The following is a 24,752-nucleotide window of genomic DNA, read 5'->3' on the forward strand; positions in this document are numbered from 1 at the left end:
TTCTGGACCTGAGACAAATCAGTCAGTTCTATTTTAAACTCCGTCTCTGGTACTTAGTAAATTTATAACACACCTAGTGTGCAGTCGAGCAGCGGTCCCCAACCACCGGGCCACAAAGTATGCGCTACCGGGCCGCGAGGAAATGATAGGATTTGGCGATATGAGTCAGCTGCACCTTTCCTCATTCCCTGTCACGCACTGTTGAGCTTGAACGCACGTGAGGTCATTACCTGCGCGTCATCCATGTCAGCGCGGGAAGGAGATCAACTCCTCGAGCTTGCAAATGATGATGGGCTGCAAAGTATTTTTGACATAACATCTCTGCTGGCATTCTGGATCAAAGTCAAGGCTGAATATCCTGAGAAAGCCACGAAAGCACTGAAAATGTTGCTCCCATTTCCAACATATCTCTGCAATGAATGCAACGAAAACCAAATTGCGTAATGGACTGGACATAAGGAACCCCGTTCAAGTATCGCTGTGTCCCATCACCCCTCGATGGGACCATCTGGTTGCAGGGAAACAAGCCCAGGGCTCCCACTGATTCAGCGATATTGGTGTGTTGCAATGATTTATATGTTCATATGGGGAAAATATGTGCTGTGTGTTTAATATCCAAACGTTACTTAAAATGTCATGATGCTATTGACATACTTATATAACCCTATAACAAGTACAGCATGGAAACAGGCTATCTCTGCCCTTCTAGTCCATGCTGAATACTATTCTCACCTAGTCCCACCGACCATGGAACACCAACCTAGACCATTCATTTCCTGTCCATACACCGATCTAATTTTTCTCTAAATTATATCGAACCTGCCTCTACCACTTCTACTGGAAGTTCATTCAACACTTACTTCAAGCTCCCCTGTCCTTCCCTGATACAGCAATTGACTTGTGGCTATATTCATGCAAGGAAAATATGCGCTGTGTGTTTAATATTAAATTTGTTAGATACCCTTTTAGAAACGAAATTGAGTGTATTAGCCACTTATCATCTATATTCTGGTCGTGATTAACACCTCCCTTCCCCCCACCCCGAACAGAATCGCCAAAAACGATTTCTAGAAGAAATCGGCAGGTACACGCATGCACACTGGTGCCCGCGCAAGGCTTCATGGTCATTGTAGTCTCTGTAAACAACGTATTTGGCTCAACTCTTGTCCATTGGCAACCCTACCCACCTCCCCCACCCCCGGGTATTGTCAATATGAAACCGGTCCGCAGTGATTCTGTTCCATGACCGTTCTTTTAAATCCTCCCGTGTACGGCCAAAGCCAGCATGGTTTTCCTCAGGAGAAATCTTCTCAGACGAATCTGTTGGAATTCTTTGGTGAAATGAGAAAGGCAGTGGGTGTTGTTTGTTTGGATTTTCAGATGGTCTTGAACAAGGTGTTGCACCTGACGCTGATTAACAAGACCACAGCTCATGGTGTTTGGTGTCTCTTTGCCTGTTCCCACTGGAGTTTAGAATAATGGGGGGGGGGGGGGGGCGCGGTTTCCTGAATACTGAGAAGCCAAGATAGAGAGGATGTGGAGAGGACGTTTCCCATAATGCAGAGCCCAGGACTGGGGGTACACCCTCAGACTACAGGGAAATCAATTCAGAAGAGAGAGGAGGAGGAAGTCTTATGATATTATGTTTATTCAACACGGCCGTGTCTGATCTATGCGTCTGTTCCCATCCCCCTCTATCTCCACCTCAATGTACCCAACCACCCGCCTACTCTCAGATACATAGACACTTCACTGATCCTGAAGGAATTTACATGGAAGATTTAGAATTCAGCAACTTCCATACGTCTCCATTTAAAATGAGCAGCCCTTTTCGATCTCTGTCCGTTTCCTTCTCACTGATCAGCAGAAATGTCAAAGAGCCCATCCCTTTCCTCGTTTATCTCCCCCGTCTCAATCCCTGGTTTCTATCCTGGTTTATTTCTCCATCCCTATTCTCTCCAATCTCTCTCCTCCATCGTTCTCTCCCACGTCCATCTCATTTCCCGCCATTCTCTCCCCTCACTGGTTGTCGCCACCGTCTCTCTCCCTTCTTGTTTCTCGCCTCCGCTACGTCCCTCCCATCTCTCCCCAGTCTGTCTCGCTAACACTCCAACAGCCTCTTATTTCTGTAACTCAGTTTCTCCCTCCCTCACTTTCACTACCACCACTCAGCCTGTTTTCTCTCTGTCTCTCTCTCTCTCTCTCTCTCTCCCCCTCTCTCTCTCCCACTTTCCCTTCTCTCCCCCTCTCTCTCTCCCACTTTCCCTTCTCTCCTTCTTTGAGTATTGTGACCATCATTGAACACAATACTCTAAGTGTGGTCTCACCAGAGATCTGTGGAGTTACAACATGGCCTCTCTACTCTTGAACTCAATCCCCCTGTTAGTGAAGCCTAGCATCCCATAGGCCTTCTTAACTACCCTATCAACCTGTGCAGCGACCTTGAGGGATGTATGGATTTGAACCCCAAGGCCCCTTTGTTCATCCACACTCTTAAGTAACCGACGATTAACACTGTATTCAGCCTTCTGGTTTGTCCTTCCAAAATGCATCACCTCACACTTATTCGGATTGGACTCCATCTGCCATTTTTCTGCCCAACCCTGCATCCTGCCTATATCCTCTTGTAACCTTCGACAACCTACAGCTCCATCCACAACTTCTCCAATCTTAATATCATCCGCAAACTTACTCACCCATCCTTCCACCACTTCGTCCAGGTCATTTAATAAAATCACAAATAGCAGGGGTCCCAGGACAGATCCCTGCATCACTCCACTTGTCACCGACCTCCAGGCAGAATACTTTCCTTCCACTACTACCCTCTGCTTTCTTCCTGTAAGCCATTTTTTTAACCAAACAGCCAAGGTTCCACTGATCCAATGCCTCTTGACTTTCTTGATGAGTCTCCCATGAGGGACCTTGTCAAATGCCTTGCTCGGATCCATGTAGACCACATCTACCGCCCTACCCTCAACAATTTATTTTGTTACCTCTTGAAAAAACTCAATTAGGCTTGTGAGGCATGACCTTCCCTTCACAAAGCTATGTTGACTATCCTTGAGTAGACTGTACTTCTCCAAGTGCTCGTAGATCCGATCCTTGAGAATCCTTTCCAATAGTTTGCAGACCACCGACGTAAGACTCACCAGTCTATAGTTCCCAGGATTCTCCCTATTACCTTTTTTAAACAAGGGAACTACATTTGCCATTCTCCAATCCTTCGGCAACTCCCCTGCAGCCAAAGAGGATTCAAAGATCATAGCTACTGCTCCAGCGATCTCTTCTCTCACTTCCCACAGCAACCTGGGTATATCATGTCCGGCCCTGGGGATTTATCAATCTTGATGTTTTTAAGAAGGTCCAACACTTCTTCTTCCTCAATCTCCACATTGTCCAGCACACAGGCCTGTTCTATTTCGAAATTGTCCTGATCAAGATCCTTTTCACTTGTGAATACTGAAGCAAAGTATTCATTTAGGGCCTCCCCAACCTCCTCCGCCTCCAGGCATGTGTTGACCTCTTTATCCTTTAGCGGCCCCACCTTCATTCTTGTTATCCTTCTGTTCTTCACATACGCATGGAACACCTTAGGGTTCTCCTTAATCCTACGTGACAAGGCCTTCTCATGCCCTCTTCAAGCTCTCCTCAGTCCTTTCTTAAGCTCCTTCCTGACTACCCTATATTTCTCATGAGCCCCTCATGCTTCCTTCTTCTGGTATATTCTTCCTTTTTCAATATTTTTATTGGTATTATATAAATTACACGAATACAAATACAAAAATCATAAGGATATAAGTAAATAATACAAATTACATTACATTTAAATCAGAGTAATATGATCATAGTGTCCCATATTCCAAAGCCATCATGTATAAAAAAAAGATTGAATTATGAAATGAAACAGAAAAAAAATTGTATTTTATTTAAAAAAATCTATCCTCACTCCGAAAATGAGCTGGTTGGTAAAAGAAAAAACAGAAGAAAATAGAAAAATACCTTACCATATGATATAATAATAATAATAATAATGGCACAGATCCATACTTTAATAACTGTTCAAAGATTGTGACGATTATTCAGAAAGGGTCCCCATAACATTAAAAAATCATGTTTTGTATCAGAAATCGAACAACGAATCTTCTCTAGATTAAGGCACAACATAACGTCAGCTCGCCATTGAACATGAATGGGCGGGGCGGCCTCCTTCCACTTGAGCAAGATCGTCCTCCTGGCCATAAGAGACATAAAGGCCAATACCCGCAAATTAGATGGCTTCAATTTTGTAGCACTGTCCTCAACAAAACCAACCATGGCAGTCAAAGGATTGGGCTTAAAGCTGACATTCAAAAGTGCAGAAAGTGTTTGAAATACATCTTTCCAGAATTTTTCAAGGTTCAGACATGACCAGGACAATATGAATTAGTGTGGCCACTCCATTACCTCATCTATCACAGTAAGGGGAAATATCTACGTAGAAATCAGAGTGCTCATCTTTAGACATACGAACTCTCTGTGTCACTTTGAATTGTAATAAAGAATGATGAGCACATAATGATGGAGAATTAATCAATTTTAAAATAATCTTCCAGCTCTCATCAGATATGAAAACCTGTAAATCCTTTTCCCAGTCTCCTTTAATTTTATCTAAGGAGGCCATTTTCAGTCCCGACAGTAGACCATAAATGTAAGATATTGAACTGTTATCAAAGGGTTTCAAATTAAAAATTGTATCTAATATATTCTTATCTGGACTTGTAAGAAATGTAAGTAATTGAGACCTTAAAAATCTCTAATCTGTATCGAAAAAAGTGAGTGTCGGAAAGGTTAAATTTCGTTGGAAGTTGCACAAAAGAAGAGAGATTCCCTCCATTAAACAAATCCTGAAATCGTTTAATACCGAATCTATCCCATTCTTTAGAAGATGAGTCTAAAGGAGGAGGAGGAGAAGATGGCACACGCGGCCATTTCAGTGGTGCTGTCTGTTATTTGTCAAGTAGGGGACCGTGCACAATTCTGATTTGATGGAGATAGACGTGAGAGTACGGAGGAACATCTGGAGAAACTTCTGAAATGCCCCCTTCGCTGCCGCTGTTACTGTGTGGTCCGGAATGTCCGGAGAAGGCCCCGAATCCTCGGCTTTGCTTGTTTCGGCGGCCAGGCGAGGTCAAAGGCACTCCGCAGAGGATGGCAGTCGGGAGGCTCGAAGTTTTTGGATAAATGGACTCAGTGTCGGCTGTGATCGGGTGTTTCCAATGCACTGGCAGTAGTCGGTGCCTGGAGGTTTATGGCAGGGAGTTTCTCCCTTTGACGCCTGCTATCGGGGACTCGGGAGTCGATCGACTCGGGATTTCGAGACTTGTTTTTTTTACCATGCCCATGGTCTGTTCTTTATCAAATTATGGGTTTGATTTTTACTGCTGTAACTATATGTCATAATTACGTGGTTCTGTCAGTGTTAGTCTTTGGTTTGTCCTGTTTTTCTGTGATATCACTCTGGAGGAACATTGCATCATTTCTTAATGTATGCATGCATTTCTAATGACAGTAAACGAGGACTGAGTGTTCTCATTATCTAATCTAATCTAAATTAAAGATGGTTTGAAAAAAAACAATCAGAAAATATGGGACTTGAGAGGGAGAATATCAATAAACCAAAATGTTTTCTAAACTGTAACCAAATCCTCAATGTATGTTTAACCGCCACATTGTAAATTAATTTATTTAAAGGTAAAGGAAGCAAGGATCCAAGTAAAGAAATAATGGGAAGTTTTATAACAGAGTTGACTTCCAAAGAAACCCATATAGGGCAATTCTCATGGTTAATGTAATATAACCAGAACGCAATATTACGTATATTAACTGCCCAGTAATATAAGCTAAAATTGGGTAGGGCAAATCCTCCATTCTGTTTGGTTTTTTGAAGGTGAGCTTTATTTATATGAGGTTATTTTTTTAATTCTTCCATATATAGGAAGAAGGAATTGAATCCAAAGAGTCAAAAAAAGATTTAGGAATAAAAACAGGCACAGCTTGAGAAAGGTATATAAATTTAGGTAAGATATTCATTTTAATAGAATTGATTCAGCCAATCAGTGATAAAGAGAGAGACGAGCAATTAGAGAGTGTTTTTTTAACATAATTCAAAATACTTTAAAAAATTTCCTTAAATAAATCTTCAGAATTCTTATTAATTGTTACTCCCAAATATGTAAATCATTCTCCTAAAATTTTAAAAGGTTACTATCAGTTGGTATGAAATTGTTAAAGGAAACAGTTCACTCTTCTGTAGCTTTAATTTGACTAAAATTAGTCAGTAAATGGAACACAAATGATAAAGAGATTGTAACATTAGATATAAAAAGCAATAAGTCATCAGCATACAGCGACACTTTATGAATAGTACCTCTCCTTAGAATACCAGTGATCTCTTTTGACTCTCGAAAAGCAATTGCTAAGGGTTCTAATACCAAATCAAAAACCAGGGGGCTCAAGGGGCAACCTTGTCTAGTTCCACGTTGGAGTTTAAAGGGTTTAGAATTCTGAAAATTAGTAAGAATCTGAGCGGAGGGAGATAAATAAAGTAATTTAACCTAATGAATAAAATTAGGTCCAAAATTAAATTTTTCTAAGGATGTAAATGGGAAGTTCCATTCAAGTCTGTCAAAAGCCTTCTCTGCATCCGACAATATCACACACTGTTATTTCCTTAGATGGAGAGTATATAACATACAACAAATGGAAATATCGATTTTTAATAAATCCTGTCTGAACATTCAAAACTATAGAAGACATAATATTTTCAAGTCCGCGAGCCAAATTTGAGTAAAGAGATAAGTCTATACGAAGAACGTTCAGTAGGATTCTTATTCTTTTTGAGAATGAGCTAAATTAAAACTTGGTAAAAAAGACGCTGTAGTCTTCCTACCTTAAAGGAATCAGTAAGGGTAGAATATAGTGTGGTATAAGCAAGGAGGAAAAAGCCTTATACTCTCCAGAGAATCCACCGGGTCCTGGGGATTTCCCAGAATGCAATTCTCAAATAGCCTGAGCAATTTCCTCCTGGGAAGAGGGCTGATCCAATTGCCTACGATCATCTAACGAAAGATTAGGAATATTTAATTGATCTAAAAAAATATACTTTACAATATTATCATTAACAGAGTCAGAACTATACAATTTAGAAATAAATTCCCTAAAAGTGTCATTAATTTCAAGGTGGTCAGTTGTCATGTCCCCACTAATTTTACGTATTTCTTTAATTTGCCACATGGCTGAAAATGGCTTCAATTGATTAGCCAGTAGCTTACCAGTTTTATCTCCGTGAATATAAAGTTGACTTCTATCTTTTAAAAGTTGGCTTTCAATTGGATACATTAAAAGCAGATCATATTTAGTTTTAGTTTCAATACGTCTCTTATATGTTTCAGGATCAGGTACCGAAGCATATTTATGGTCCAGTTGCTTTAACTGATTGGCTAATTCATTTCTTTCTTTGTTAGCTTTTTTAAATGATGTTTACAGTATAAGTGATAACTTTTCAAAACTCGTTAGATTCTGGACTAGTCCCTGAGGATTGGAGGGTGGCTAATGTAACCCCACTTTTTAAAAAAGGAGGGAGAGAGAAACCGGGGAATTATAGACCGGTTAGCCTAACGTCGGTGGTGGGGAAACTGCTGGAGTCAGTTATCAAGGATGTGATAACAGCACATTTGGAAAGTGGTGAAATGATCGGACAAAGTCAGCATGGATTTGTGAAAGGAAAATCATGTCTGACGAATCTCATAGAATTTTTTGAGGATGTAACTAGTAGAGTAGATAGGGGAGAACCAGTGGATGTGGTATATTTGGATTTTCAAAAGGCTTTTGACAAGGTCCCACACAGGAGATCAGTGTGCAAACTTAAAGCACACGGTATTGGGGGTAAGGTATTGATGTGGATAGAGAATTGGTTAGCAGACAGGAAGCAAAGAGTGGGAATAAACGGGACCTTTTCAGAATGGCAGGCAGTGACTAGTGGGGTACAGCAAGGCTCAGTGCTGGGACCCCAGTTGTTTACAATATATATTAATGACTTGGATGGGGGAATTAAATGCAGCATCTCCAAGTTTGCGAATGACACGAAGCTGGGCGGCAGTGTTAGCTGTGAGGAGGATGCTAAGAGGATGCAGGGTGACTTGGATAGGTTGGGTGAGTGGGCAAATTCATGGCAGATGCAATTTAATGTGGATAAATATGAAGTTATCCACTTTGGTGGCAAAAATAGGAAAACAGATTATTATCTGAATGGTGGCCGATTAGGAAAAGGGGAGGTGCAACGAGACCTGGGTGTCATTATACACCAGTCATTGAAAGTGGGCATGCAGGTACAGCAGGCGGTTGAAGAGGCGAATGGTATGCTGGCATTTATAGCGAGAGGACTCGAGTACAGGAGCAGGGAGATACAACTGCAGTTGTACAAGGCCTTGGTGAGACCACACCTGGAGTATTGTGTGCAGTTTTGGTCCTCTAATCTGAGGAAAGACATCCTTGCCATAGAGGGAGTACAAAGAAGGTTCACCAGATTGATTCCTGGGATGGCAGGACTTTCATATGAAGAAAGACTGGATGAACTAGGCTTGTACTTGTTGGAATTTAGAAGATTGAGGGGGGATCTGATTGAAACGTATAAAATCCTAAAGGGATTGGACAGGCTAGATGCAGGAAGATTGTTCCCGATGTTGGGGAAGTCCAGAACGAGGGGTCACAATTTGATGATAAAGGTGAAGCGTTTTAGGACTGAGATTAGGAAAAACTCCTTCACACAGAGAGTGGTTAATCTGTGGAATTCTCTGCCACAGGAAACAGTTGAGACCAGTTCATTGGCTATATTTAAGAGGGAGTTAGATATGGCCCTTGTGGCTAGGGGGATCAGAGGGTATGGAGGGAAGGCTGGGGCGGGGTTCTGAGTTGGATGATCAGCAATGATCATAATAAATGGCGATGCAGGCTCGAAGGGCCGAATGGCCTACTCCTGCACCTATTTTCTATGTTTTCTAAGACAATTTGACCCCAGATGTATGCTTTAAAAGTATCCCATATAATAAGGCTAAACGTCTCTTCCAACGTATTTTCTTCAAAAAAAAGAGCAATTTGATTCTCCATAAATTTAAGAAAATACTCATCGGACACAGAGTTAAACTAAATTGCCAAAATCTACTCATGGGGATAGGACCAGAAAGATTTAAAGACAGAATTACAGGAGAGTGGTCAAAGATAACAATCTCTTTATATTCAATTGATCGAAATAATGGAATTATTTGACTATCAATAAAAAGAACTAGTCAATCCTGGTATAAGAGTGATAGACATGAGAGAAAAATGAATACTCCTTGTCTGTCAGATAGAGAAAACGCCAAGCATCAACTATACCACGTTTAGTTGGAAAAGATTGGATAAGCAAAGCTGATTTATTAAGTGTGTCTGCTTTAATAGATGAGCGATCTAATACTGGATGTAACCAGCAATTAAAATCTCCTCCTATCACAGGGGAGTAAGTACACAAACCTCGCAATAATGAAAATAGACTTTCAAAAAATCCTGGATCATCTATGTTGGGGGCATATACATTAGCAAAAACAATCGATTCACTGTCTAAACTCTGATACAATAACAAATCGACAATTAGGGTCCGAAACAACTTTATGCTGAATAAAGGAAACTGTATTATCTACAAAAATCGAAACTCCACATGATTTTGCATTAAACGAAGAGTGGAATTCATATTCTTCCACCTAGTAAAGAAAAACATAAGCTATCACAGCTGCGTATGCGCATTTCTTGTAAAAAAAAAAAGGTGCTTTTAATTTTTTAATATAAGCAAACACTTTGTTCCTTTTGGTGGGGTGATTCAGCCCTTTCACATTCAAACTAAACAGGTTAAAATTTCGAAACATTTTAAATACCAATCAACATGTAATTAAAAGATCTGGCCATTAAGTTATTAAAACAAGAAAGCAAACTGTAAAGTAAAGTGGTCAAACAAACAATCATATATTCAACCCAACACAGCTCCCAGAGAGAAATAGGCCCTACCCCCTCCCCTACCCAAAGCGAGAAAGCTGACCAATAGACAGTCAGTGAGCTAAGAACTAAGTACCGGCCCCAAAAAATCCTGTTGACAGAAAAAACTCCAGTCCTGCAAGGTCATTATGCCCCTACCAAGACACAACATAAAAAGTAAAATAACTTGGTATTCGGAAATACGAAAGGATCACTTTAAACAAATTCAAAGAAAGCTGTATTAAAATAAAGCCTCAAAACGGGATAAAATAAAGTAGTATCAAAAAAAAATCTAACAAAAGACAATATATGAACAGCCAAAACGTAAGCTTAATGAAACCTTATTTCAAATTCATATTAACAGAAGAAAAAAAACTTGATCAAATAAGAAGTATAACAGTTTTAGACTTCATCCTTCAGAAACTCTTTTGCATCTTCAACTGAATTTATTCTTTTTCGCAATCCGTTCTTCAAAACAATACGCAGACGTGCGGGGAACTGAAGGGATGGTTTATATCCTTTATTATAAAATTCCAACATAACTTCTTTATATTTCATACGATCAGCCAAAACTTCAGGTGAATAGTCTTCCACAAATCTAACCTTGTAATTTTGGAAATCGATCATTCCTTGTTTCCGGGTATGACGAATTAAAAGGTCCTTAACACAAAATTCATGAAAGGCTAGTCTGACTGATCTGGGTTTCACCGCCAAGGACAATGGCTTCAAAGTCGGAGAGCGAGAAGCTCGATTGAGCTTCGGCTCCGAAGTGAATAAAGCAGGGAAAAGCTGCTTCAGAAAGTTTGCAAAAAACTTCGTAGGGTCAGCGCCTTCAATTGATTCTTCAAGACCCAGGATTCACAAGTTATTTCTCCTGTTTCTGTTTTCGAGACTGATGATCCTTTTCAGCATTTTATCACTGGATAAGGATAACTCCTTGCAGAGTTTAATTGTATCTTCAACGTCCTCTTCAAGTGTCATTAGCTTCACAGTATTCTCCTGAATTTGGTTCTCATGATCTAATAAAGTTTGCTGAATTGTATCCAATTTGCCATTGATCCGCTGAAACTCCTCAGAGAATTCCTACTTTTGCTGTTCAAGGAAGTCACTGATTGAATCCAAAGTGACTGGGGATTCATCTTCTGTTTCTCTTTCTTTTGCAAATGCTTTGGTTCTTTTCCCAGCCATAGTAAAGCAGTATTGAAGTATTATAATAAGGTTTCAAAAAAAAAAAGACTGGTAGGAGACAATTAAGTAAACAGGGTAGGAGCAATCGAAAAGCGACGAACAGGGCTCTGACTGCTTCTTATATCTAACATATGCTTCCTTCCTCATCTAGGCAAGTTGCCTCATATGTTTCGTCAGCCATGGTTCCCTTTTCCTACCATTTTTTCCTTGCCTCAGTGGGACAAACCTATCCTGAACCCAGCACAAGTGGTCCCTAACGTTCCTCCACATTACTTCTGTGCTTTCAGCTTTGAAAATCTGTTTCCAATTTACTCTCGCTAATTCCTGCCTCATCCCTTCATAGTTAGCCCTTCCCCAGTTAAGCACTTTCCCATTTTGTCTGTTTTTATCCTTTTCCATAGCTATACTGAAGCTAAGGGAGTTGTGGTCACTCTCACCAAAATGCTCCCCCACCAAGATGTCTGCCACCTGACCAGGTTCATTACCCAGAACTAGATCCAGTATGGCCTGTCCTCTCATCGGCCGGTCACATACTGTGTCAGGAATCCTTCTTGAAAGCACCTGACAAATTTAGCCCCATCTATCCCCCTTGCAGTCAAGAGGTGCCAGTCAGTATGAGGGAAGTTGAAATCACCCATAACTACAACCCTGTATTTCCTGCACCATTCTAAAATCTGCCTGCTTATCTGCTCCTCGGTGTCCCGAGGGCTATTTGGGGGCCTATAGACTACTCCCGGCACAGTGATTGATCACTTCCTATTTCTGACTACCACCCACACCGACTCAGTGGACACTCCCTCTGCAGCGTCCTCCCTTTCTATAGCCATGATACTATCCCTGACCAGTAATGCTACTCCCCCACTTTTCTACCTCCCATCCTAATCCTTGTAAAACACCTAAACCCCGGTACCTGCATCAGCCAATCCTGCCCTTCCTCCAGCCAAGTTTCAGTAACGGCCACAACATCGTAGTTCCACGTACTGATCCATTCTCTAAGTTCATCCCCTTTATTCCTAATACTCCTGGCATTGAAATAGACACACTTCAACCCCTCGAACTGGCTACATGTATGTTTTGTCCCTTGCCTGTTCTTCCTCAGCAACTCAGAACACACAGCATCGTGCCCTTGTCCTTCTACCCTCATCTCTGCACTCACATTCTGATTCCCACCCCCCTGACAAACTAGTTTAAACCCTCCCCAACAGCTCTAACAAACCTGCCCACCAGGGTATTGGTCCCTTTCCATTTCAGGTGCAGCCCGTCCTTGTTGTACAGGTCAGACCTTCCCCAGAAGAGATCCCAATGATCCAGAAATCTGAACCCCTGCCCCCTGCACCAACTCTTCAGCCACGCATTCAACTGCCATGACTTCCTGTTCCTACCCTCTCTGTCTCGTGGCACAGGCAGCAATCCTGAAATTAGCACCCTTGCGGTCCTGCTTTTTCACTTTTTTCCCCTAACTCCTTTTATTCCTTCTTCAGGACCTCATCCGTACTCCCATCGATGTCATTGGTCCCCACGTGGACCAGGACATCTGGCTGCTCACCCTCTCTCCTGAGAATACCGAGAACTCCATCCGAGATATCGCGGACCCTGGCACCAGGGAGGGAACAGACTGGGATTCTATATCTTTCCCACAGAACCTCTTAACTGTCTCCTTAACTATCGAATCCCCTATCACTACTGCTCTCCTCTTTTCACTCCTTCCTTTCTGAGCTAAGGGTCCAGTCTCGGTGCCAGAGACGTGACCACTACAATTTGTCCCTGGTAAGTGTAGGTCGTCCCCACCAACAGTATCCAAAACAGTATACTTATTGTTGATGGGAACGGCCACAGGGGTGCTCTGCTCTTTCTGTCTATTCCCCTTCCCTCTCCTGACAGTCACCCAGTTACCTGTCTCCTGACTTTTAGGGGTGACTGTCTCCCTGAAACTCTGATCTATTACTGCCTCTGCCCCCCGAATGAACCGATTTCACAGGAGCTGCAGCTGGATGCACCTCTTGCAGGTGTAGACATCGGAGACAATTGTGCTGTCCCTGACTTCCCACATCCTACAATCGGAGCACTGGACTGCCCTATCTACTGCCTCCATTACTAACTCCTAGGTTAATTAATTAAATAAACTTTCCCGGCCTTACCTCACTGGGAGCAAGCTCATCCTCTGCCTCTGCTCGCTGAAATCTCTCGAGCCAAAGCCTCAAAGCTCCACTCCTTCACTGGCCGCTCTCCACTCCAGTCCACGTTAAACTCTAGTCCCAATAAAGGTGAATATGCAGCAGAAGAACCTCCTCCCATGCTCAGTGACCAGGGTGCAGAACTGGGTCTAGTGAGCAACAGCAATAATTGCAGAGTTCAGCACCGACAGTCACTCTCGAAATTGCAGTCAGCAACGGTGATGGACAAATATCCAGCCTGCAGCTTATTGAAACTTTCTCCCCAGTGCAGAAATCGTGCTTGGCTAATCTTCCGGAATTTTTTGAGGATGTAAGTATGAAAATGGACGAGGGAGAGCCAGTGGATATAGTGTACCTGGACCTTCAGAAAGCCCTTGATGAAGTCCCACATAGGAGATTAGTGGGCAAAATTAGGGCACATGGTATTGGGGGCAGAGTACTGACATGGATTGAAAATTGGCTGGCTGACAGAAAACAAAGAGTAGCGATTAACGGGTCCCTTTCGGAATGGCAGGCAGTGACCAGTGGGGTTCCACAACATTCAGAGCTGGGACCGCAGCTGTTTACAATGTATATTAATGATTTAGATGAAAGGATTAAAAGTAACATTAGCAAATTTGCCAATGACACAAAGCTGGGTGGCAGTGTGAAATGTGAGGAGGATGTTATGAGAATGCAGGGTGACTTGGACAGGCTGGGTGGGTGGGCGGATGCATGGCAGATGCAGTTTAATATGGATAAATGTGAGGTTATCCACTTTGGTGGTAAGAACAGGAAGGCAGATTATTATCTAAATGGAATCAATTTAAGAAAAGGGGAAGTACAATGAGATCCAGGTGTTCTTGTACATCAGTCACTGAAAGCAAGCAGGCAGTGAAGCAAGCTAATGGCATGCTGGCCTTCATAACAAGGGGAAATGAGTATAGGAGCAAAGAAGTCCTTCTGCAGCTGTACAGGGCACTGGTGAGACCACACCTGGAGTACTGTGTGCAATTTTGGTCTCCAAATTTGAGGAAGGACATTCTTGCTATTGAAGGAGTGCAGCGCAAGTGCACAAGGTTAATTCCCGGGATGGCGGGACTGTCATATGTCGACAGATTGGAGCAACTGAGCTTGTATACACTGGAATTTAGAAGGCTGAGAGGGGATCTTATTGAAACATATAAGCTTATTAAGGGATTGGACACGCTGGAGGCAGGAAGCATGTTCCCACTGATGGGTGAGTCCAGAACCAGAGGCCGCAGTTTAAGAATAAGGGGTAAGCCATTTAGAATGGAGTTGAGGAAACATTTTTTCACCCAGAGAGTGGTGGATATATGGAATGCACTGCACCAGAAGGCTGTGGAGGCCAAGTCTCTGGATGCTTTCAAGAAAGAGATGGATAGAGCTTTTAAAGATAGCGGAGTCAAAGGTTATGGGGATAAGGCAGGAACGGGGTACTGATTGTGGATGATCAGCCATGATCCCAGTGAATGGCAGTGCTGGCTCGAAGAGCCAAATAGCCTACTACTGCACCTATTGTCTATTGTGAACCCAGTAGTGTGTCAGAACTGTAACGTGCTGTGAGTTTTCAGTGTTAATGTAATGGCCTCTCTGTAATCTATCACTACTGAGGTAACGGTTTCTCTGTAGCAGCAATGTTTATGTTACGACTAGAGACAACAGGGTTTTGAAGTGCAGGGCTATCCAATGAGAGAAATGTTATTCTTTCTTGTGAGTCTGGAAGAGAGATTTTTGTGGTCTTTTGCTGGGGAGAGATGAGAAGACATGAATGGAGAGAGTGGGCCATTTTCCTTTACTTTTTCTTTACTAACCCTATAGTCAAAGTAATAACTACAAAGCCCAATCGTTTAATCGCATATTATGTACCGTTTGTTATTTCGGGGTACTGATTTGTAACAGGGGACACATCGCACAGCATCCACTCAAACGAGATTTCTTAAGTTTGGCCGGGCTGGGGGGCTATCACCCCCTATATTAAGCTGCTAGCTGAAGAGAGAGTTACATATGGTTAGATGACTGAGCGAATCGCTTCACACGTTCACAGCAGGTGAACGGCTTCTCCCCAGTGTGAACTCAATGATGGACATTTGGTGGCGATGGCTGAGAGAATCTCTTCCCAAAGTGTGAGAAGGAGATCGGCCTCTACCCAGTGTGAACTCGCTGGTGTTTCTGTAGGTTGGATGACCGAGTGAATCTCTTCCCACACACTGAGCAGTTGAATGACCTCTCCCCTGTGTGAACACGCTGGTGTCTCTGTAGATGAGACAACTGAGTGAATCCCTTCCCACAGTCTGAGCAGGTGAAGGGCCGCTCGCCACTGTGAACTCGCTGGTGAGCCATTAGGGCAGATGACTGAGTGAATCCCTTTCCACAGTCCAAGCAGCTGAACGGCCTCTCCCCAGTGTGAACTCGCTGATGTACCTTCAGTGCAGATGAGCAAGTGAATCCCTTCCCACAGTCTGCACAGGTGAATGGCCTCTCTCCAGTGTGAACTCGCTGGTGAACCTTCAGTTGGGATGAGCAAGTGAATCCCTTCCCACAGTCTGAGCAGGTGAATGGCCTCTCCCCAGTGTGAACTCGCTGATGTACCTTCAGTTCAGATGACTGCATGAATCTCTTTCCACAGTCTGAGCAGATGAACGGCCTCTCTCCAGTGTGAACTCGCTGATGTACCTTCAGTTGGGATGAGCAGGTGAATCCCTTCCCACAGTCCGAGCAGGTGAACGGCCTCTCCCCAGTGTGAACTAACTGATGTGTCAGTCGGTTGGATGACCGAGTGAATCCCTTCCCACACACTGAGCAAGTGAACAGACTCCCTCCAGTGTGAACTCGCTGGTGTACCTTCAGTTCAGATGACTGAGTGAATCCCTTCCCGCAGTTTGAGCAGTTGAACAGCCACTCCCCAGTGTGAACTTGCTGATGTATCTTCAGTTGGGATGATCGACTGAATCCTTTCCCACAGTCTGAGCAGATGAACGGCCTCTCCCCGGTGTGAACTCGCTGATGTACCTTCAGGTGGGATGAGCAAGTGAATCTATTCCCACACACTGAGCAGGTGAACGGCCCCTCCCCAGTGTGAACAGACAAGTGTGCTTGTAGGTGGGATGATCGAGTGAATCCCTTCCCACACACTGAGCAGGTGAACGGCATCTCCCCAGTGTGAACTCGCTGGTGTCTCTGTAGAACAGAGGATGAAGTGAATCCCTTCCCACAGTCAGAGCAGGTGAACGGCCTCTCTCCAGTGTGAACTCGCTGATGCACCTTCAGTAGGGATGAGCAAGTGAATCCCTTCCTGCAGTCTGAGCACGTGAACGCCATCTCGCCAGTGTGAACTGACAAGTGTATCAGTAGGTTATATGATTCAGTGAATCCCTTCCCACAGTCCGAGCAGGTGAACGGCCGCTCCCCATTGTGAACTGACTGGTGCCTCTGTAGGTGAGGTGATTTAGTGAATCCTTTCCCACAGTCCGAGCAGGTGAACGGCCTCTCCCCGGTGTGAACTCGCTGGTGAGCCATTCGGTCAGATGACCGAGTGAATCCCTTGCTCCTCTTCTTAAATATCTGGATAGAGACAGCAAAACTGGCGTGTTGTGTTTGAGATTCCCATAGACAAATTCCTTGTCATTTTTAACCTGTAAAAATATTTACAAAATCCATCAATGGGCGTAGGACAATATTTCAGATTAGATCACTTGAGTTGTCAACGTGTGATCTGGCATCACACTGTTACAGTGAAGTTCAACCCAAGTTGGAGAGAGAAATCATCTTCTAACTGGGCACAGTGCTGGTATCTGGAATGACCAACATATTCTTTGATACTGTTCCTGTCTCTATAAGAATAGGATATTTATGCCATCTCCAATCTGTGACGTGGTTCAGTCTGACTCTCTCCATTGTTATTATTCCCTGTTCCCAATGAGCTGCATGGGTCCCTGGCCCCACAGTAGCTGATACAACCTCACACAATTAGCCGGCAGTGCATTCCACACACCCACCACTCTGTGTAAAAAAACTTACCCCTGACATCCCCTTAGTATCTATTTCCAAGCATCTCAAAACTAACAACCTCGTGTTAGCCATTTCAGCCCTGGGAAAGAATCCTCTGGCTATCCACATGATCAATGCACCTCATCATTTTATACACCTAAAAAAGGCTCTAAACATAAACAAGGAAATTATACATTGCTTTGAGGATTTGTTGGAAGTATACAAAATTATGACGGTATAGATAGGGTAAATGCAAGCAGCTGTTTCCACTGAGGTTGGGTGGGATGACAACTAGAGGTCATGGTTAAATGGAGAAGGTGAAAATTTAGTGGGAACATTTGGAAAAGCTCTTTACTGAAATGGTCGTGAGAGTGTGGAATGAGATGTCAACACAAGTGGTGAATATGAGCTCGGTTTCACCATTTAAAAGAAGTTTGGATGGGAGCCTGGATGGTAGGGGTCTGAAGGTGAAAGTTCCAGTGCAGGTAGTTGCAGTAGAGACCTTAAATGTTTTTTTCAGCATTGACTAGATGGGCCAAATAGCCTGTTTCCATACTGAACTTCCCCATGTTTCTATGACAGAGAAGATGGCCAAACTTGTTTGGAAGGGAAAAGGTAGGAGTGACAATGGAGCAGCAATGGCTGGAGCTTCTGGGAGCAATTCGGGAGCCGAGTGATCGATACATCCCAAACAAGTGGAAGCATTGGAAATGCAGGAGGACACAACTGTGGATGAAATGAGAAGCCAAAGCCAACATAAAAGCCAAAGAGAGGGCAAACAAAAGAGCAAAAACGATTGGGAAGCTTTTAGAAACCAACAGATGATGACTAAAAAAAAAGTCAGATGGGCTCAGGCGGTGGAATTATGATATTGTAGTCATTAGTGAGTCTTGGTAGCACCCAACAGTCAGGCATTTAAAGGAACAAAATATCCGGGGCCTCAATATCTCTTGAAAACCAAGGTACCCTGCACCAGTTACCTTTCAACTTTTATTTTGGCAGGCACATACAATCCCTACACCCTCAAAATTTCACTTCTGAAGGCCTCCCACTTACCAAGTACTCCTTTGCCAGGAAACAGCCTGTCCCAAACCACACTTGTTAGATCCTTTCTGATACCATTAAATTTCTCCAAGTTAGAATCTCAACCCATGGCCCAGACCTCTCTTTTTTCATATTTACTTTGATTCTCATGGCATTATGATCACTAATTTCTGTCACCAGCCCCGTATCATTTCCTAACAGATCATTGCACACTTCTACATCGGGAATTCTACGTACTGATCAAGGGCACATTTGACAAACTACACCCCATCTAGTCCTTTTACAGTATGGGATTCACAGTCAATACATGGAAAGTTAAAATCACTTACTGAATCAACTTTTGTTTCTTGGCATGGTCTGCGATCTCTCTATGAATTTGTTCCTCCAAATCCCTCAGATGTTGGGTGCAACCAAGTCCCAATTATGGCTACAATATCATAATTCCCTGTCCTGAGCTCATCTGGCTTTCCTGCGATGCTTCTTGCATTGTGATATACACAGCTCAGCACATTCATCGCACCATTCACAACATGCTGGAGGTACTCAGCAGGTCGGGCCGCATCCGTGGAAATGATCAGTTAACATTTCGGGCCATAACCCTTCGTCAGGACTGAAGAGGGTAGGGGCAGAGACCCCATAAAGAAGGTGGCGGGAGGTTGGGGAGGAGAGGGCTGCATGCTCAACCATTTGATTGCTGACTGTATCTGGTGTCTGAACAACATCTGACTGGTGTCAAGAAAACAACCTCCCCTCATTGTCACAAAACATGCATCATTGCTGTCGCAGTTTATGTTCCACTGGATGCTGATGCTAAAGTAGCCATGAAAGACCTCAGTGCTGCTATTAGCAAGCTGCAGACATTGCATCCAGATGGAGCTTTGACTGTCGCTGGAGACTTTAATCATTGTAACCTACGTACCGTGCTTCCAAGATATTACCAAAATGTATTATGCACCACCACGTGGAATAAAACCTTAGACAATGTCTACACAAATGTGGCTGACGCTTACAAACTCACTACCCTCCCCCACCTGGGATGGTCCGACCATCTTTCATTGTATCTGTTTCCCAAGTATAGCCCGGTCATTAACCATGTGAAACCCACAATGAAGACTATTAAGATCTGGCTGGAGGGGGCTGACTCTGCTCTTCAGCACCAATTCCAGCACACAGACTGGAGCATGTTTGCTGCCCATGCCACCACAGACTCTCAGATTAACATTGATTTATACACCAACTCTGTCCTTGAGCACATCAACAAGTGTGTAGATAGAGAGACATCACAAAAACAAATAAAAGTTTTCCCCAGTCAGAAACCATGGATGAACAGAGAGGTTCACCTCCTGCTCAAAGCCAGAGATTCAGCCTTCAGGTCTGGAGACTGGGAGGCTTACAGCTCAGCCAGGGCCAACCTGAGGAGGGGAATCTCTCAGGCTAAACACATATACAAACAGAGAATTGAGGAGCATTTCAACTCCTCTGACCCCCAGCCCATGTGGCATAGCATACAGGTCATTACAGACTTCAAACCTCCTAGTACTGTGCCCCCTTCCAGCTCTGCTACCCTCCCTGATGAGCTCAATTACTTCTACGCTCGCTTTGATCGAGGGAACAAGGAGGTCACCCTCAAAGCGGATCTCCCACCTGGTGAACTGTCTCTCTCACTTTCCACCTCCGATGTTTGTGGACCCTGAGCAGGGTGAATGTACGGAAGGCAGCTGGTCCGGATGCAATACCTGACCATGTGCTCAGAGTCTGTGCAGGGCCGTTGGCCGGGGTCTTCACGGACATTTTTAATCTGTCACTGGCCCAGGGTGTTGTCCCCATAAGCTTCAAGATCACCACCATCGTGCCAGTGCCAAAGCATTCCACTGCCACGAGCCTGAATGATTTCCGCCCAGTTGCACTCACCCCCATCATTGCAAAGTGCTTTGAGAGACTGGTTCTATCACATCTGAAATCCTGTCTGCCCACTACCCTGGACCCCCATCAATTTTCCTATCACACCAGCAGGTCAACAGAGGACACCATCTCCACGGCACTTCACTCTGCCCTGACCCACCTGGACAGCCCCAACTCTTACGTCAGAATGAGGTTCATTGACTTTAGTTCAGCATTCAATTCTGTAAGCCCCTTCAAGCTGATCACCAAACTTGGCCAGCTTGGTATCAGCTCATCCCTCTGCAATTGGACCTTGGACTGTCTGACGAACAGACCCCAATCAGTTAAGTTAGACAACCTCTCCTCCTCCACTCTCACCCTGAACACCGGCGTGCTTCAAGGCTGTGGGCCGAGCCCTCTTCTGTACTCCCTTTTCACCTATGACTGCATTCCTGTACATGGTTCTAACTCCATAATCAAGTTCGCAGAGGCCACCATGGTGGTTGGCCAGATCAGAGGGGATGACGAGACAGCCTACAGGGACGAGGTCCAGCACCTGGCTGCGTGGTGTGCCGACAACAATCTGGCCCTTAACACCCAGAAGACCAAGGAGATCATTGTGGACTTCAGGCATGCTAGGAGCCACACTCCCAATCTCCATCAACGGAACAGTAGTGGAGCATGTATCAAGCTTCAAATTCCTTGGTGTCCACATTTTCGAGGATCTCACCTGGTCCCTGAGCTCTTCCATCCTGATCAAAAAGTTGCAACGGCGCCTTTAATTCCTGCGGAGCATCAATAAAGCTCACCTCTGTCCCAGGATATGACCGACTTTTACCGGTGTACCATTGAGAGCATACTCACCAACTGCATCTCAGTGTGGTATGGCAATTGTCCCCTTTCGGACCACAAAGCACTCCACTGTGTGGTGAAAACTGCCCAGCGGATTATCGGCACCTAATTGTCCACCATTGAGAACATCTACCATAAACGCTGGCTGGGCAGGGCGAAACACATTATCAAGGATGCATCTCACCCTAACCATGGACTTTTTACTCTCCTCCCATCCAGTAGGTGCTACAGGAGCCTCCGCTCCCACACCAGCAGGCACAGGAAGAGCTTCTTCCCTGAGGCTGTGACCCTGCTGAACCTCACATCACAGCGCTAAGCAGTATTGCACCCATATTGTACTGTCTCAGTACTTTTATATTTGTGTGCTGTAGTACTTACTTTTTATTCTCAGTTATTTTGTAAATAACACTATTCTTTGCATCTCTGTTCAGATGCTAACTGCATTTCATTCGCTTTGTATCTGTACTTGGCACAATGACAATAAAGTTGAATCTGATCTAAAAAAAACAAAGGAGCTGATTGTGGATGACAGGAGGAATGGAGACAGGCTAACCTCGAATGACATCAATGGATCTGGGGTTGAGACGGTGAACAGCTTTAAGTTCCTTGGCATAAACATCTCTGAGGATCTCACATGGTCTGTACATACCGGCTGTGTTGTGAAAAGAGCACAACAGCACCTCTTTCACCTCAGACGGTTGAAGAAGTCTGGGATGGGGCCACAAATCCTAAGAACTTTGTACAGGAACACAATTGAGAGCATCCTGACTGGCTGCATCACTGCCTGGTATGGGAACTGTACTTCCCTTAATCACAGGAACCTGCAGAGAGTGGTGCAGACAGCCCAGCACATCTGTAGATGTGAACTTCCCACTATTCAGGACATTTACAGAGATAGGTGTGTAGACAATAGACAATAGGTGCAGGAGTAGGCCATTCAGCCCTTCAAGCCAGCACCACCATTCACTGTGATCATGGCTGATCATCCGCAATCAGTTCCCTTTTCCTGCCTTCTCCCCATATCCCTTCACTCTGCTATCTTTAAGAGCTCTATCTAACTCTTTTTTGAAAGAATCCAGAGAATTGGCCTCCGCTGCCTTCTGAGGCAGAGCAATCCACAGAAGCATAACCCTCTGTGTGAGAAAGGGCCCAAAGGATTTTGGCCACCCAATTCACCACAACGACAAACTGTTCCTGCTGCTACCATCCAGGAAACGGTACCACAGCAAAAGGACCAACAGGCTCCCGGACATCATCTTCTATCAGGCCATCAGACTGATTAATTCATGCTGATACAATTGCATTTCTTTGTTATATTGACTGTCCTATGTACTAACTATTTATTATAAATTACACATTGCACATTTAGATGGAGATGTAATGTAAAGATTTCTACTCCTCATGTATAGGAAGGATGTATGTAATAAAGTCAATTCAATTAAATTCACCCTCCCCACTATCTGTTCTGTCATTCTATCTCCCAAATCCCCTGCAACTTATTTTAACCACATCACACTCTCCCCACACTAACACTAACAAGCCTTATCACTAGGATATTAGTCCCCTCTTATTCTGTTCCCCTCACTAACGAATCCCCTATCACCCCTTTGACTTTCCTCTGTCAGTACTCCGCCCAACAGTTTCTAAAGTGGCCCACCTGTTGTCATGTGGGATGGACACAAGAGTACTCTTCAATGGCTATTTAACCTCATTCCCCCTCCTGACTCTCACCTAGTTTCCTGTGTCCTGCACCTTGGGTGTAATTCACCTCTCTTCATGTCATATCTATCCCAACGACCCCCCCTCCAAACTCCTAGATGATATGGAATTCATCCATTTCAAGTTCCAACTCTGTAAAGTGCAGGGTTACAAGCTGCAGCTGGATGTACATCTTGTAGGTGAGGGCATCGGGGACACTGGATGTCTTACCACTTTTAATCCCCTCTAATCCCCTTTCCCCTCTTGTCCCCTCTAATTTATAATGATGAGTGTGCACATAAATCTTGTATTCTGCATTCTTTTAACCAGTGACAACATGGGCAGAGTGAACTTTAAATAGAGAGGTATTCATTTTAACAGCTAGCAAATCACTGTCGGTAAGAACTTTGATCTCCTCTGGGTTTGATCGTGTTCAGTCTGCACTCTCACACAGACTATGTAGCAGTCCTGTGATGGGTAATGAAGGATTTTCTTGCACATTGTCCATATCTGATTTGCTTGCTAAATGACGCTTTAAAAAGTCAGATTCAAACTATCACTCCACTTCTTACCACTTTCAAATTCTCTAGCAACTTTTGCATCACCACAATACACACAGGTAACACCAGTTTCTGTATTGTACATAAATATTTCCCCTGAACCCTCCCCCAGGTGACTGACGGTGGTGAACTCAGTGATGGCAATGCCAATGAATATGAAGGGAAGGGCAGTAGTCTGTCTCATTGGAGTCTGGCACATTTGTGATGTGAAAGCTACTTGTTGCCCAGGGCAAAGGTGTTTGATATCATTATGTACCCAGAGAGAATGGGTCAAAACATGACCTCCCGGGTAGAAAGTCCAGAACAGTAGGAGGTGGAACCAGCAACACACACAAAATTTTGGAGGAACTCAGCAGGCCAGGCAGCATCTATGGAAAAGCATACTGCCTTGCAGAGGGTGGTTAGGGGAGCAGAGAAGGTTATTGGGGTCTCCCTACCTTCTGTCCAAGACCTCTTTCAGAGGTGATGCCTCCAGAAAACACAGTACATCATTAAGACCCCTCACACCCTCTCCATGAACTGTTTGTTCTTCTGCCATCAGGCCAACGTTACAGGAGCATCAAAACTAAAAGCACAAGGCTACTAAACAGCGTCCTCCCACAGGCAGTCAGACTGCTAAATAGCTGCTCCACCTGACTCTGCTTTGGACACTTTTAACTTGCACTGGACATTTACAACTGATTTTAACTGACATGTGGCTGTTGTGTTTTACTATTTATTGTTATGTTTATTATTTAGTGTTGTGTTTGTTATGTTATGATTGCACTGCCTCTGAGAAACGCTGTCTCATTCTGCCCTGCAGAGCTGATGTGCGGTTGGAATGACAATAAAGTTTCTTGAATCTTGAATTTAATGCTGAGTTCCTCCAGCAATTTGTGTGTGTTGCTCGGATTTCCAGCATCTGCAGATTTTCTCTTGTTTGTGACTGGAGGCAGAACAAAGGTGATTTTCACAACAGCTGATGTAAAAGATTTTGTTCCCTTTCTCCGAGTTCCCGATCCTTGCATTTAGACAGCTGGAGCTCAGCTCTGTCTGAGAGACCCATCGGTTCCCATTCCCTCATCAGCCGGAAGCTCCCCGGGGCCCGTGTACGGATGGTGGGGCTGAGAGAGAGGGAAGAGAGCAGGACTGTCCCGGGATTGCGGGTCACGGAATCCGGAGTCACAGCAACTACCCGAAGTCGGTGTTGAAAACGCCGCCCGGTGAGACCCCCAACCCGGAGACCCCTTCTTACCTCAACCGATCATCCGGGGCCTTTTGTGCCCCGCGCGCTGGTGAGCTCGAGCTTGGGCGGTTAAACGGCTGGGCTACGAATCACGTGACT

At 44.1% G+C, this 24,752-nt stretch overlaps 1 protein-coding gene across 1 annotated transcript in view; it reads right to left on the reverse strand.

The window, feature by feature from the left end:
* Window positions 1-17,026, reverse strand: part of LOC140208482 (uncharacterized) — a 65,427-nt gene extending 48,401 nt beyond the window's left edge. Inside the window, exon 1 of the mRNA XM_072277170.1 lies at window positions 15,631-17,026. Within this exon, the coding sequence (XP_072133271.1) occupies window positions 15,631-16,922 (1,292 nt within the window). The 5' untranslated portion in view covers window positions 16,923-17,026. The remainder of the gene's footprint in view (window positions 1-15,630) is intronic.
* Window positions 17,027-24,752: the final 7,726 nt, after the last annotated feature.

This window comes from Mobula birostris, chromosome 13 (genome assembly GCF_030028105.1).
Source record: "Mobula birostris isolate sMobBir1 chromosome 13, sMobBir1.hap1, whole genome shotgun sequence".
Taxonomy (NCBI): domain Eukaryota; kingdom Metazoa; phylum Chordata; class Chondrichthyes; order Myliobatiformes; family Myliobatidae; genus Mobula; species Mobula birostris.